Here is a 15,741-nt window from a genome sequence, read left to right on the forward strand (position 1 = left end):
AATGCACTTCTCTACTGAAAACTGGTTGGTTGGTTGAAGATGTAAAGTCTCAAAGATTTTCAAGCTAACTCTAGTAAGGAAATAGGGCATGAGAGCACGAAAAGCATCTGCATGTTCCTCAATATTTTGGCATGTATGTGAATACTCCCAAAATTTCGGTGACATCTGTACGTGTAACTACATGTCTTAAAAAAACAACCACAGTAACATGAAGCATTCCTTTGTAAAGATGAATAAGATACTCCATGGTATCTTGGAAGTGTCTGAAAAGATAGCTAAGGGGTAGCCTGGGAACCAAAACATGGAGCATTGATGGAGGTCACCTCTAGAAGTCCTTATTTGTATGAGGATTTTTGTGTATGCACAGCCCTGGCAAGGCTCGTGGAGCTCCAGCCCAGTGTCACTCACAGCTGGAGCATGTGCCCTGCTTCCCTTTCCTGTCACTTCAGAAAGTCACCCAGGGCAGAGCTGTGCTGGATACCGATATCAGGCACCAGATGGCTCAGGGCTGTGGTCCCTGAGTGACTGCAGGAGGAAAGGCAGCCCACCAGGGCAGTGCAGAAGGAGCGAGGAGGCTCTCCAAGCACTGCCCACAGTGCAGGTGGGATGCCCTAGACACAGCAGCACCCATGTAGCAGCTTTTCCCTGCTCCTCCATCCTATTTGCTGCGCAAAACCGACACCCAGGCATCCAAACATCCCCAGACACTCGGTGTTCCAGGGCAACTGAGTTAGAAACTGGTCCCAAGGTTTAAATCCCAGGCATTTATCTCTAGCAGCTATCCTCAACACTTAGAAACAGGTATTTCCCCATATCTCTAATTTCTAAACACTTTTAAAAAATCTGCCCTTGCTATTGTAGGTGATCATGGTTAAGATGACCAGGAGTTTATTAAAAATGTTTAAACATATGTAAAGCAAACACTGGATGTGGAATATTTAGGATTGAAATATATAGTTTATGTTGAAATATATAGGTGGAAACATTTAGGTTGAAATATATAGTTTCCAAAGATAAAATAGCATGGCAATAATGATCTGTGTCTCTGATGTTTGCTTCAATGCCAGACAGCTTGTCATACAACACTGAATGCATTTCATTAACTCTGCGATGAGGTAATCACACACACAAAAAAAAAAAATCAAACATCACACATTGACTAATGGCTTTGCTGATAGAGTCAACTATCAGAAATTCTCATGTCATCAATGTGGGTGCCACAAGGAAGTGATTTCTCTGACAAAGACAAAAAAAAAATAGTTCCTTGATTTGCACATGAACAAGATTCAAATACATCTTTTTGTTTCTACTTTAATTGTACATTTCAATTCACTTCAGGGTCTGCTTCCCAGTTACAGTCTTTCTGTCCCTGTACATCTTCCAGATTCACTGCATATTTGGAATTCCAGTCTCGCTCAAAAAGATCTTTCAACTGTTCCTGGACAGGTTGTTGCCTTCTTTGCAGATTGGTTGAATTCTGTTTGATAATTAGTCCCACGCCAGCTGTATCAGTGAAGTAGTTTTCTGACCAATTGGAAGTCCCTATGCAATGGAAAAGTAGCTGATTAGAAAACATTCATTTCCCAGTGTTCTGTTTGATCTCTGGGCTTTGTTGATTTGCTCTATGACTGCAAATCTCATTAGGACCAAAGAGGCAGCAAAAATCAGGTCACCTCCTTCTTATGCCAGACCTCAGGTTTTGAAAACTTGCTATTAACTGCAACACTGAAGGTTCATAACCTTCTGATTTATTACAGTCTGTGACAGAATGCACAAATCTACTCATAAACATGGTAATAAAGTGCAATATTGGAGTATTAAGAGGGGTAAAAGCCAGTGTTTGACATAGGCCTCTGTTTAAAGAAAAAAGTCTTTAATGGATTTAATTCTCTTCACTTGTTAAACAAAAGGAGTAACTGGACTCTTGATCAATAAACCCTTGGGAGCTGTTCTGAGCTTGACATGCAAAGCCTGCTTCTAAACCAGGCAAAGTTGGAAATCCAGCTGCAGACATCGTCTAGGGCTCCCTCCAAACCTCAATTCAGAAAATCAAGCACTGTGAAAAATATGCATTTTGTCACTTATGCATTTCCACTCGTGATCGCCTTAGCCAAATCTGTAAATTCCAGAAGGTGCTTAGGCATGAAAACAAATTATCTGCATATATGCCTTCAAGTATAAAACAAGTTATTAAAGTATTGAAGGCAATTGGAGCTGTAAACCCTCAGCCAGCTGGAAGATCAGGCTGGTGTGTGTTGCTGGGAGGATGAGCAGGCTGAAATGACAGAGCACTTTCACATCCCCTTTTTTGAAGGTTCCTAATAAAAGAGTGAAATGTAAACATCATCCCAGCTTTCAGGAACAGCACACAGTTCACATTACTGTTTTCTCATTTTCTTTCCTAGAGTTCCGTTTAACAAACAGTGCATAGAATTAATTTCTCCCAGCAGTTCCTTTTCATTAAAGCACGATAATGTTATATACTGGAGCACCAGCTATCCCTGTGTCATTCTGAGCACACAGGCTGTGGAGTTCCCACTGTGCTTGTCACAGGCTGTGCACTCAGCCTTGTCATGCTCTGTTCCTAATGGTTCACAATCATGTGAAATAATCTCTTACTGAACTTGACCTACATTATTGTCTTCCCTTCACATCTGTACTTCTTTACCTTGGAGAAACTTTGCTTTATATGGCAAAATGAGGTTTTTTGGTGTTGCAGCTGACCCTATCTCAGCATCAGTCCAGTAGATCTGGAGATACTATAAATATTTGGAATGATGGAATACATACCGATGTAGGCAACTTTATCAGTGACCATGTATTTGTTGTGATTCACTCTCCCATGAGGAATGTTTGTGTGATTCAGAACAGGAACAATGAAGAGTTTCTGGAGGGAGAGAAGTTAGAAATATTAACACAAATACTAGAGTGAGGAACAGGTTTCATGATTGGACAGTGCATGCTTTCTGTGGTTTCAAAGAATAGAATAGTATGGGAAGAACAGAAGAGAACATATCACACTCTGTTTTTTTTAAATAGACTGTAGAAGAGATTTTACTCCTTTCCAAGAAAACTAGCAAATAATACTTCCACTATACATAAAACTGGATAAGCAATTGAGATCAGAAACAGATAATGTTTGCCTCAAAATGTTCCATTAGTGGCACAGCTATTATCATTACAGGGCAGACAATTAAATGTAGTTTTAGGCAGCTGTTTAATAGATCTGCATTTACCACTGATTGCTGCTTTTATTTTGTGTGAGAATAGGCTGATCACAGACATGAGGGGTACTGCAGGCAACTACAATGCCTAACTTTTTGTGTAAACTCTTACCAAAATCAACATTTCCCTTTTTTTTTTTTTTTTTTTTTTTTTTTCTTTTTTTCTTTTCTGAAACCCACTCCTCTTTCACTCCTTCAGTGATATCCCTCTGTTGTGATCACTGCATCATTGGGACCTTCCACACTATCCCCACTCCAGCCCAATGCCTATGGCATGTGTGCAATATTTAGTGTTCAAGAATAGATTTATCTGTATAGGCAGAAGCAGAACCCTCAGTTTTAAAAAACTGATTGCAATTAGACCAATTTAACATATTCCATGCAGGAAAAGGTCTCTGAGAAGAGCACTAAGTTATCATATAAACTGTTACTGTCATGGTGCTCAGCAAAAGCAACTGCCTGGATAATAACTTAAGTGCCACAGCCAGGCACATACCTGATATCACTAGTATCTTGAAGTAGCTGCTTCCTCAAAGATTATATATTGGGCCTTATTTCCACAAAAATGGAAAGCAGTCACTGCAAAAACAGACAACCTGCTTCTCTGAAAGCTAATACTTATACACACAACCAGCAGCTTAGTCTCAAAAATCACTGTGGGGCCATATTCTCAAGCTGTCTTTCCAAAACCAGGTTTCTTATCCATACCACGTCAACACTGATGTGAACATGTGGGTTGTTGAGAGCATGCAGGGACCTCAGGTAGTGGAGCATGGCTGGGTCCGTGTATGCCCAGCAGCTGACCAGGAGCCGGACTTGCACTCTGTGATTGAAAGCTGCACGCCTCAGGGCATTGTCAATGGCTGGCCAGTATCTGCAGAAAAGGAGGTGAGTGCAAAAAGGGATATTTTTTTTCAACAGTTCACTGGAAAGCTGTGATGTTAAACTGAGACTACAAGTGAGGACACACAGATGGGATTTCTGATGTCTAGTAAGTGAAGCCCTTGTGGCTTCCGTGGAGGTAAAAAAAGGTTTCTGCCTTCTACCAAGTCCGTTCTTTTCACAGAACATGTTTTGAGACCTCCAGGCTCTGCCAAATTGGGGTGAAATTCATCCAAAAGTTTAAAGCTTAGTAAAGTGCACGCACAGATAGGCGCACAGCATGGTGCCACCATGCTTATCTCCTTAGGAAACTAAAGATAACAACAGTAACTCCAGGGTAAAGCTAGTTCAAACAGCACAGAGTAAAAAGGGCAGTGCAAAGCCCAGAGGAAAGTCTAAGAACCAGTTTTCAGATTGTGGCTTTTTCAAGCCCCTGGAGACTGTTTCCAGTGTCTGCAGTGGTCCTGTGCCATCAGCCAGTGTGGGCAGACTCTATCCCTCCCCACTCCTCCCTGTCCTCACTGTGTGTGCCCAAGGTAATGAACACAGCTGTACTCTCCATATTTCCCTGAACATGGGAAAATCTGTTTTCCTGACACTTGTGTTGGCTGTAGCTATGGGGAACATTTTTAACATCCTCCCAGGTACACAACACTAACGGCTGGACAGTGTGCATCCCAGGGCTGGTAACTCCAAACACCCATACGGCATTTTCACTCCGTAGAGCCTAACAAATACTGCAGGGAGGGAGACGAGCATGTTTAGTGCAGGTTGGAGGGCTGATACAGAGAGAGGTCCAGCATTTGCTCACAGTCCCATGAGCAATGATGAATTAATTTGCCTAACTTAATCCTTTTGGTCTTAGGTACAAAGGCCTGAATTCTCTAATCCTCCCCTGTGCATCGCCGTATTGCGATCAATGGCCTGGCCACGTGCTCTGAGGCTCAGGCTTGACTTATAGATCCTGAAAAGCTTGGAAAATCATGCTATTTGAAATGCAATTTTTGAATGGTTTCAATTTTTAAAATATATCAGTTTCTAGTTGATTAACAGTCAGGCATTAGACAGCAGCTTTGTTCCCTCTGCCTCAGCTGCTGGAGGAACCTAACCTGAACTAATCAGCTTCAATTCATGGCACTACAGCTGGTTGCTGTGGAGATAGCCCGAGGCCCTGTGCTGCTTTCCCTGGGCCTTTCAAACTCTTGTTTGCATCTGATCAGCCCTAGATGTCACAAACTGTGGATTAAGCCTTCAGATGAAGAATAAGGAGTATTAATTCACCCAGTTCTAAGGGGGAAAGAGACTTTCTGGGAATTCACTCTTGGCTAAAATCAAAAGATGAGAAACCCAGAGACTCAACTAGACTACATAGAAATCGAAAATCCTCTGAGCTGTTTGATTTGTTAAATATATCCTCCAAGTATAGGCTAGTCTCCAGATTTTGTTTCTTGGACAGTAGAATTATCTGTGTCTCTCTATTATCCTGAAATCTTCCCCTTAAAACACCTGTGATCCCAGTGAACAACAGAGGCTGTACACAGTTGTGACAGAGAATGTGCAGGGTATCATTCTGGCTAAATGGCAGCCTAGGGCTTACCCTATTCAACAAGCCATGTTGTACACATTTCTTTCACTTGAACTTCTTTCTCAGAATATTTAGATGGTTTGAAAACTCAGAAATATTGTAAGCAGATAATTCAGACTACTTGGTTGCATGTAAACATCCTAATTCAAGCATATCTAAGAGGATTTGGAGTCTAAGTGCTGCCCCATGACTGACTAACTTTCTGTGTTTCTCAGGTTTGGGTTCATGTGCAGAGTCTGCAGTTCTGCTGTGACCCTGGACAGTGTCTGGGACCATGGCAGTGGTTCACCACAGGCAGGCTCAAGGCCAGGTTGGATGGGCCTTTGAGCAACCCGGTCTAGTGAAAGGTGTCCCTGCTTATGGCACAGGAGGGGAGGAGTGAGATAATCTGTGACCCAAACCATTCTATAATTCTGTGATTAACCCAGATCACCACCATCGGCTTGTCTCTGAAGCTGCTGCTGGAACTTAGATGGAATTATTAAAAGCAAAACCATCAAACAACAACAACAAAACCAACAACAACAACAACAACAACAAAAAAAAAAAACAAAAAAAAAAAAAAAAAAAAAAAAAAAAACCCACCAAAAAAACAAAAACCAGAAGTTTCTTTTAGAGACTGTTTCAGCTCTCACTGCAAAGTTCAGGACAGTCAAGAACCACCCTCTAAACTATGGGTCAAGTTCATCAAGCAGGAAATAGAGCAACAAGTCAAGACTCTTCAGAAGTAAAGGACAGCAAGAAAGAAAAACGGGAGCAAGAAAGGAGAGCACAGCAATGTTTTCTCCGAAAAATCTGATGTTGGATATTTTTCTGGTGTTCCCTTTCCTCTCTCTATTCATAAAGCTGCTGTGTTGAATTTTGGAGAATGCTGGACCTGAGTGTCTCTAGTATAGCATTTCACAGCTTGCCTGCTGTGTATAGAGCACAGGAGGCTCCGCTAAAACACCAGCAGAGCACACAGGTATTGGATATCATCCTTCCTGCAGCATCAGAACTGGAATCACAGAATCCCAGAATTGCTAAGTTCTGGAAAAGACCCTTAAGATCATCAAGTCAAACTTTCAGCCCAGCACCAGCCTCATGTTCACCACTAAACCATGTACTCAAGTGCCATATCCCAGATTTTTTAAATCCTTCCAGGAATTGTGACTCCACCACTTCCCTGGATAGTCTGTTCCAATACTTGACAACCCTTTCCATGAATTTCTTTTTCCTAATATCCAATCTAAACCTCCCCTGGCACAACTTTTTCCATTTCCTCTCATCCTGTCTCTTGGTTCCTGAGAGGCACAGTCTAGGGGATGGTTGTGAATGCAGAGCAAAGCCTCAGTTCTCTCCACTCTACTTTCACTGCAGAAGGAGGGGAATCATATATTTTTTTCTTTAAATAGTACAAGTAACTGACTTGCTCAGGATTATAATTGTACCTTTTTGGCTGAATAAAACGGCTGGTAGGGAAATATTCCATAACAGAAACATACACAAACTTCTGTGCCTGACTGATAATACTGAGTATAGCATGGAGGTCATGGGTGCGACCTTCTGGACAAAATGCTGGAGGGGAAGCCTGTAAAAAAAAAGAAAATATGTAGATCAGTGATTTTTTTTTTCTCTCAGACTGCAACTCATTTATGTTTAGATCTGTCTAGTTTTCATTAAAATATCACAAAGCACTTGAGATAGACCACCATCTTCCCTTGTGCCTTCCATGTCCTGCTGGGTAAGATACTTATTGATATATTGAGCCTACAGAAGAGACCTGCACACTGTTCCTGCCATACAATTTGACAGCTAATGCTGGATTTATCCCTGTTCTTTGAAGAGTTCCACAGAAACCTAAGGAACAAATTATTATCCACCTGGAACACAAGGGACTGAGGAGGACTGCTGAAGAAACTTTCCTGCTCAATCTTTAAACAGTTAACAGTCTGTCTTTTTTTTTCAAACATACTTACAGAAAAATAGGTTTCTGTCAAGACTCCATTAAATTCGACTTCCAGAGGCCGATGATTGTTAATGTGAGTAGAGTAATTAAGAGGCCAAGGGAATGGGATGGTAGCATTAGGATATCCAACATCCCAGTAGGTACTAAAGGTTTTCCAGAGGTCTTTGGCCAAACAGCTGCAGTTGTACATCACAGCACCAAACTCTTTCACCTGCGAAGAGAGGAAGCTGTGTCAGGCCCACAAGGAGACACCTTCAGGGGTTTCTTTGCTGTTTCTTCCGCTCTGACAATATTTTACATCATTATGATTTTTCTCTGTTATCTGCTAGGACATGAATTTTCCCCCACATTTTGGAATATGCAGCAGCAGAGGTTACCTGAGATAAAGATCTCCAGTCCATGTTTGCACTACCAATATATATGTGTTTCATGTCTACTATCCAGAATTTGCTATGCAACACTCCTCCTGTCAAACGTCCAAAATCAATCTTTTTCACATGAGCCCCTGAATAAAGAAGGGGAGGGGAAAAAAGAATTTAGATATAGCATGGCGATGGTTTCTCAACAGCCAGAACACATCTGCATGTCTGACTCTTCCAGGCAGTAATAATTACCAAAATTCACAAGTACTCATTCCTAGGAACAGAGTAACTTGGAAAAAAAAATGCAAGATGTGAACTATCAGAAAATCCTAAAGAGCATGGCAACACAGAAAGAAAGCATGAACTAGTGAGCAGATAGTGCTTGTCTGTGAACCCATGTAAGCACCACACCAGAACAGGCCTTGGAGACCTGTTTCACTCAGATGCCTTCTTGCAATATAGAGGCTCTGAATGGATCACACTGAAGGGAAATAATTACCTTTTTCCTGTAAAAGCTCAAGGTCTGTTGATTTTGTAGCCAGAGTTGGTGAACTTGCTGCAATATACAAAGAGACATTTTCTGCGAGTAACCTCTCAAATCTCTGCAGAATGTCTTCACCCTGTGTGGTACATTGTTGACATTTATATTTATATTTTATATTTTATATTTATATTTATATACAGAAGGTGTAGTGAGATATATGCAAGTGCAGTGTTACTAATGGGTAATTCTTTTGAAGAACCCCAGCACAAGCAAGGTTAGAAATTTCAGCTATTTCAGTCTAACTTGAATGGAGGAGGAAAGTTGGAGCATTGCATCAGAACAGCACGGAAAACCTTCCTGGATTTGCAGGAAGAGTCAAGCAATGTCTCTGGGAGACAGACCACACAGCCAACCTGCCCTCTGCCACATGTACATGAGAAAAAAACCCAAACCCTCAGACGTGCTTGTTGTTGATTTTACATTACCTGCTTGGAAGAGGAGTCATTGACACTGATATCCTTCCCAGTAAGAGACCAATAGTAAGAAGCCACATGAACTTTTTCCTGGGCTAGATCAAGCAGTTTCATCCAGGCTTGGTACAAGGGTTTGGCTGCAGTGCTGTTTATCTCAAAGGGTAAGTCATAAGGAACATTTTCCACAAGTTCAAAGCTGCAATGGCAATTTTGTATTGTGAAGCAAGTGACTGTGACCCCAACAGGACACCAAGCACCTCTCAGGCCGTACAGTAGGCCATACTGTGTGTCAACCTCCACAGCAAACAAGATGAACTGGACAAACAGGCTAGGAGTGCTCTCTACCCCTAATTTTTACAGCCAGGCTTATATTGTTGTACAGTGTCCTCCCAAATTCAGCAGAATGGTTTCCCAGCAGCCATTCTGAGCTCTTTATTTTACCATGCCTAAGATATGGAGAAAACCAAACCCCCATAGTTGGGTGTTGCTTGGGTACCTTCTTCACCCTCTCCCAGCACAGACATTCCCTGCCCCTCCAGACTCTGAGAAAGGCTGCTCTGCCAGCTGGTCACTCTGCTGCTTCCCACTGCTGCCACAAAAGGAGGGTGGCCAGAGGTGGCAGAGGAGCAACCGAGCTGAGGTGAACATACAAGCACAGGACTGGGAGAGGAGCTGTGGCACTGACCCTACTGCCCCTCACAGCAGGCAACTACCAATCACCAATGCCTAAACAACACCCCCACTCTTCCCAAATTAGTGGTGCTTCATCACTTATGATACAGTGGGAAGAGAATAAACCGCATGCTGACATTATCAGTACTGTAACTATTTCTTCATCTGGTGATGACTTCTCCACATGCCATCTAACCTGACTCACCTGCAAGAGTCATTGCATCTATTGATGCCCTCCTCAGTTACTGTGGTTCTTGGGAGATCTCCATAGAATCCTTCTTCCTCTGGGAGATGTCTGTAGAGTCCTTCTTCCTTCTCCACCTTTCTGTAAATGCTGACAACTGCTACTACTTCTCCATTCTCAACTGTGCTGCCCATGCTCAGGAAGTAGAAAGCCATCAGGACAAGACAAAGCATCAAAATTGCCCCTAAGAATAGAAACTAGAACAGAAGCCACAGAAGAGAAGATTTAAGTGATAGTGATCACCAAAACACAGATGCACGAGCTAATGGATGACTACCTATGCAATTGAATAAATAATTTTTTGAATAGGAGATCTGCTTGCAGCTAGTGCCAGTGTCCTCAGATGCAGCACTGAAAGTGAGGAACAACTGTTCCAGGTCTGCTTGGACAGGGCCCTGACCAACCTGATCTAGTTGAAGATGTCCCTTCTCTCTGCAGTGGGGTTGGACTGGATGACCTTTAAAAGCTACCTTTAACCTCAAATGATGTGCAGTGAAAAGGACCAAAACTTACCAAATCAGGGAAGAAAGGTAAAGAGACAGGAGAAGAAATTGAAGAAATTAAATAGGAAATGAAAAAGGGGAAGGGAAGGGAAGGGAAGGGAAGGGAAGGGAAGGGAAGGGAAGGGAAGGGAAGGGAAGGGAAGGGAAGGGAAGGGAAGGGAAGGGAAGGGAAGGGAAGGGAAGGGAAGGGAAGGGAAGGGAAGGGAAGGGAAGGGAAGGGAAGGGAAGGGAAGGGAAGGGAAGGGAAGGGAAGGGAAGGGAAGGGAAGGGAAGGGAAGGGAAGGGAAGGGAAGGGAAGGGAATTCTGAAACTAAGTGAAAACAATAAAAGCCAATGGGATGACGTGAAGAGCAGGGAAATGGACCAAAGCTGCCCAACTGATCCTCATTGAAATAGCAAGATTTAATTCCCTTTCCTGAAAGGAAGAGCTTCCTTTCAGGAAAGGGCATGCCAACTTGAAATCAGAGAACCAAGCAGAACAAACACTCTGGAAAGGAGATATGATCAAATAAAGTGCAATAGGGAAAAAAAAAATTGGAAATTGATTGATGTTGGTTTATGTGAAGACCATGATTTTAGTTCCATTTTTTGGTTTAACTTTTTTGCGCCAACATATAAATCCCTTGGGTTTTTTCCCAAATTTTATGGTTAATTTAAAATCGATTAGCTTTATTTTAGCACAGGAGCAATGGATGTTCAACAAAATTTCTACCAGAATCAAAATAAGGAAATTCCTAACACAAGATCAGCTGTGGGGTTAAGCCAAGCATTACCATAAAAAGGAAATTTGTGTTGTCAGGGGAGAAAAAACAGTTCAGAAAGTGTCAGAGGCAGAAAGACATTTCATGGTTTCTGAACATGTTCTGGTTTTGTCTTAAACCTCTCTTAATTGAAACTATACAAATCTCATATATCTGCATGAACAGTATTCCCGTGTCATTCTAATGTGGTGAGTTAGTTTCATTTCCCTTTTGCTGAACTTCCATTTTTTTCCAGAATGTAGATGGAAAAAAAAAAAAAAAAAAAAAAAAAAAAAAAAAAAAAAAAAAAAAAAGGTAGCCTGGCTACTCACACGCTGAAAATTATAGCACCAGGCTCTAAATGCTGCCCTGTATCAAGCAGGAAAACACAGCCAACCATACATGCAGATCTATTTCTCCCCAGTAATTATCATGTCTAGCTCCTCATGGCCATTTTTGGGAGCTGGAAGCATCCACCAGCCTGTGATAGGCAACATGCACTTCAGAGCTGAACTTCAAGCTTCCAGACAGGAGAATTGAGTCTGGGGGTGGTCGTGAGGCTGTAGCCATGAATCTGAACTCCCAAAAGAGCACATGGGAAAACCACACAGAAACCACTTGCCTCTGAGAGTTTCTTTTTCAGTTTCTTAGTGGATAAAGCATCTTGATTTTAATTTTCTCTGCTTTTCTCAAAATCTACAGTGCTGACATCAGTTTCAGGCAGTGATTTGAATAAAATAATTTTTAAGCTTTCTACTTAAATTTTTGCCCTCTGGCTTGTTCTTCACCTCAACACAAAAAAATGTCAATCATTTTTAACTGTTCTGCATTTCATCACATGAACACATTAGCAAGACTTAAACAGGTTTTAGAGAACATTTCTAAGGTAAGAAATCTATTTTGAAGTCACATCATGGTGGTCACCATGCTACACACTGTGATGTTCAGGTGCTCTGGGCGTCTGATTAAATGAACAAATGAACACACGAATAAATGCTGTGCCAGTGGTGGAAGTGAAGCTGTTTGTACGAGCATGGTTTCCTTCTCTTGAGCCAGACAGAGCTGCAGAATTTATCTCCACATTACTCCCTCTGGGCAAAGTTTGATCAGTCTACCGGATAAATCAATGAGGGTTTTGTCACTCACTTGTTTACAAATAGGGTTGAAACCTACACAGACTTCTAAAATGGCCAATAAAATCATTCTTAACCTGTTATTTCTTTTCAAAAATGTCAGCACAATCTCTGCTCTTGTAAGCAAATGTGGTGTATCCCAGTAATTACCGTTTTGACGTCTTTTTGATTGTTCACGCTTAATTTCATGTTGGAGGACTCATTAAACATCAGGGATGTTTTTAATGCTTTTTTCACAATCTGAAAAACAAAAATGAATGCAAGGGGGAAAATAAAGCTTTATGACAACATTTGTGTACAGCCAATTACAGACAGAAAGTGCAGGTTACTGCCACTGCTTTACACAGTGCTCTGAGATTTGAGCATGGATCTGTGCAACATCCTCCCTGTATTATGCATTTTGAGTGACATTAACATATTCCAAAGTGACAGAGAGACATGTCCCTGCAGTTTTTCCCTGGTAATATCACACAAATATCCCTGCAGTAATTAACATGTAAACAACTGCATCGCTGCCTCTTCCAGCCATCTCCAACACCCACATTTGTCCTGTTGCAAGAGAACATATTTGCCAACAAGCAGTAATTAAATGCAGAAGCAGTGGGTGATAGTGTGCAGCATCAGTCTCATCCTGTGTGTGACTCTGTCAGGCTCTCTTCCTGTGCCTGTGAGTTGTCTTCAATGCCAGTGTCTCTTCCAGAAGTGACTCTGTTAAGGGGACAGGGACCAGGCTGAAATACAAACTCCCCTTCTCCCCTGTTGCAGTCATGACTCTAGAAAATAAGTTATCTTCTTTTCCTTCTCAGGCAGTATTTCTCCAGTCTTTTGTTGCCATCAGCAGAGCAACCATAAGAGCAAATACCAGAATATGCCAATATGACAGCAGATGGCCAGACAGGGGGAGTTGGCACTTGCCTATTTTATCTTCTCAAAAACTTGACACATGTCCAGTAGGTCATGAATCATTCCTGCACTGGCAGTGGTAAATTTACCCCACAGGAGCTTGATGACACTTTTCATTCGCTGAAGCCAGAAACAGATCCTGAGGTACAGCAGATCTCAGAAGGTGCCACCAGCTTATACCACTACCTGCCCAGTCCTTGAACAACCACTGGGCATTTGTAGCCCGCAGGAGGACGAACCTGCTGCATTTGTATAGGAGTTGCTCTGTGGGTGGCCACACTCAAACAAGTTTTACATAGGAATGATGCTGCCAGACTTGTCCCATCCTTCTTGCCACGTGTTCACAGCTGTTGTCACCTGGCCCACCTGGGTGGGCTTATGGTGCCTGCCCTCCCCCAGCAGTAAAGCAGTAAAACACATTCCCTGCTGTTTCCAGCTCCTGCCCACTCCACCTTTCTGTATGGATGCTGTGGCTGCAGGGAACAGGCAGGGGTAGGACACTGCCCACACACAGCCCAGGTACTGGTGGGGCTGAACCAAAGGGGTAGAGGATGTCTGCAATGACAAGGGAGGTGGGTCTGAAACAGTGTGAAAAGGGAGGGCCTGTGGTAAAAGAGCAGACAAGAGAATTACAAAGATGGAAAAGGTGAAGAGGGAAGAAAAGGTACAAACACTCCTGCTTAAAAGCTTACTGGAGCTGCATAGAAGAAAGCCATGTTTGCATTTTAGGACGTGCTTGTTGTTATCAGCTGTAATCACTACAGCAGGGCCCATTTCCCAAAGCAGTTTTACTCACACTTTTCACTGTCACTTCCATTTGCTGCCCCAGGCTCAGCTGCAGGCTTTTACACTAGAAATATTTACAAATGCTGGCAGGTAAACATCCATTCTCCCAGCCCTGGAGAAATGGAGTGGCTACCAGCAGTGAAGGATGGCCATTCCCACACCTCTGAGATCCCAGTTCATCTTTTTAGCACGGTATAAAGACACACTGTCTTACCCCAAAGAGCTGACAGCCCAAGCAGATGGGGGGATATAACCCACCACACAGAAAAAGGTGTGTGACAGCAATACATATGAGAGGAAGTGGTCACATTCCAACTCAGAAATTTTGGTGGGAAGAAAGGGAAGAGAGAGCAAGACTGAAGATGTGAAAGAGTTGAGTAGGAAAGTGAGGCAAAGGTATTTTAAAGGCGGAGGAGAAAGGCATCAGACAAACAGCAGCAGCCCTTCAGGCTGGGCCAGGGGATTGCACTGGGGCTGCAGGTCACACGCCACAGCTTGTGGCTTTGGCACAGCTGTCCCGATCAGCAAGGCTGGCCTGGAACAAACAGCCAATGCGGGTGCTTCTCATCACAGAACTGGAGCTGTGAGGTGTTGCCTTGTCCTTCTGGCTCCCAAAGTCTGGTGACCCAGGCTGTGTCTTGGTAAGAAACTGCAGGTGTCAGTGCTCTTCAAGCCTCGTGATGGCCTCAGATGGATGGAGCTTACCAGAAACAACTTGTTTCACTTCTCTTTTTCAGCAACAGTTACAAAATGTCCTCAAAAAGCAGCATTTTTAAAATATGAAGGTGAGCAGCTTCTGTATGTGCTGTAAAACAATCATCTACCACTCTGTTCACAGCTCTTCTTGATGTTTTTACCTGGTGATGGGTTGGAGTCCCACCTGCTGTACAGAAGTCGTGAGAACTGCTCTAAAACGGTTTAATTTTCAAGAAGGGAAACATCACAGGAGCAACCAGAATTCCTAAGAATATTGTAGCTAGTCAGCAATTAACTACATCTCCCTCGAAGCTTTCAGGGCTCTATCAGCTGCCAGTTCCAATGACTGAAGTTCATCCAAGAGCAATAAATACAAGCACTACTTAGCATTGCTTCGCAGGCTGTAACACCAGCTAATGCCAGTCTGCTGAGTACCCACAGGACACTGCTGTTTATAACATTAAGGTTGCTTTCTCCTTGCCGCCGAAATACCTATTGGTACTTCTTTTCTCCACCAGCAACAAATTGTGCCAGACTTTGAGTTTCAAACACAAGAATGTGATTTTTCACTATACCAAATCCTCTCCTGAAGCTGTTTGAAGTTCCTCAGCTGAACAAGGTGCATTCTTCTCTCCATGGCCACCCCACAGCTCTCTCAAGACAACGACAAATGTACTTACCATCCTGAGAGGACTCCTCCTGTGTGGATGTCCCACTGCACTCTGATGTTACTCCCAGCCTTATGTGCAAGAAGCAGTACTCATGCTCTGTCAGCACATTTGTTTAGGGTTCTTCTGGTTTTTTTCCCCTCCTGCTGTAGATCACTTCCTCTTAGACACTGAGTGTCACAATGTGTACTAACAGGTTGCTAAGTTATCATTCAGTTGTTGTGACCCAGTTCTTAAACTCTGGGTCCTGATCTTCACATGTTTGCCATAACTTTTTCTGTTGGATGAGAAAGCTCTCACTCAGTGGTGCAAAGTCAGAGTCCAGATCAGCATGAGAGGACAGTGGTTGGAAGGACTGCTCAGCTTTGGTGCTGTTATCAGCCCAAACATGGCTCTATTTTCACTGCACTATTCTTAACCAGAAGCTTCATTTTAAGC

The 15,741-nt window shown here is 42.7% G+C and overlaps 1 protein-coding gene across 1 annotated transcript; it reads right to left on the reverse strand.

Annotated features, from left to right (window-relative positions):
* Positions 1 to 1,036: 1,036 nt before the first annotated feature.
* On the reverse strand, positions 1,037 to 15,414 carry PLD4 (phospholipase D family member 4). The gene is made up of 11 exons (XM_066321657.1): positions 15,316 to 15,414; positions 12,401 to 12,490; positions 9,836 to 10,071; positions 8,971 to 9,154; positions 8,501 to 8,621; positions 8,017 to 8,144; positions 7,650 to 7,850; positions 7,122 to 7,261; positions 3,933 to 4,098; positions 2,791 to 2,887; positions 1,037 to 1,542 (listed from the first exon to the last, which is right to left on the reverse strand). Exons 1-11 carry the CDS (start codon positions 15,316 to 15,318, stop codon positions 1,325 to 1,327), a joined length of 1,584 nt encoding a protein of 527 aa, XP_066177754.1. The 5' UTR covers positions 15,319 to 15,414; the 3' UTR covers positions 1,037 to 1,324.
* Positions 15,415 to 15,741: the final 327 nt, after the last annotated feature.

The sequence above is a fragment of the Sylvia atricapilla genome, chromosome 6 (assembly GCF_009819655.1).
Source record: "Sylvia atricapilla isolate bSylAtr1 chromosome 6, bSylAtr1.pri, whole genome shotgun sequence".
Classification (NCBI taxonomy): domain Eukaryota; kingdom Metazoa; phylum Chordata; class Aves; order Passeriformes; family Sylviidae; genus Sylvia; species Sylvia atricapilla.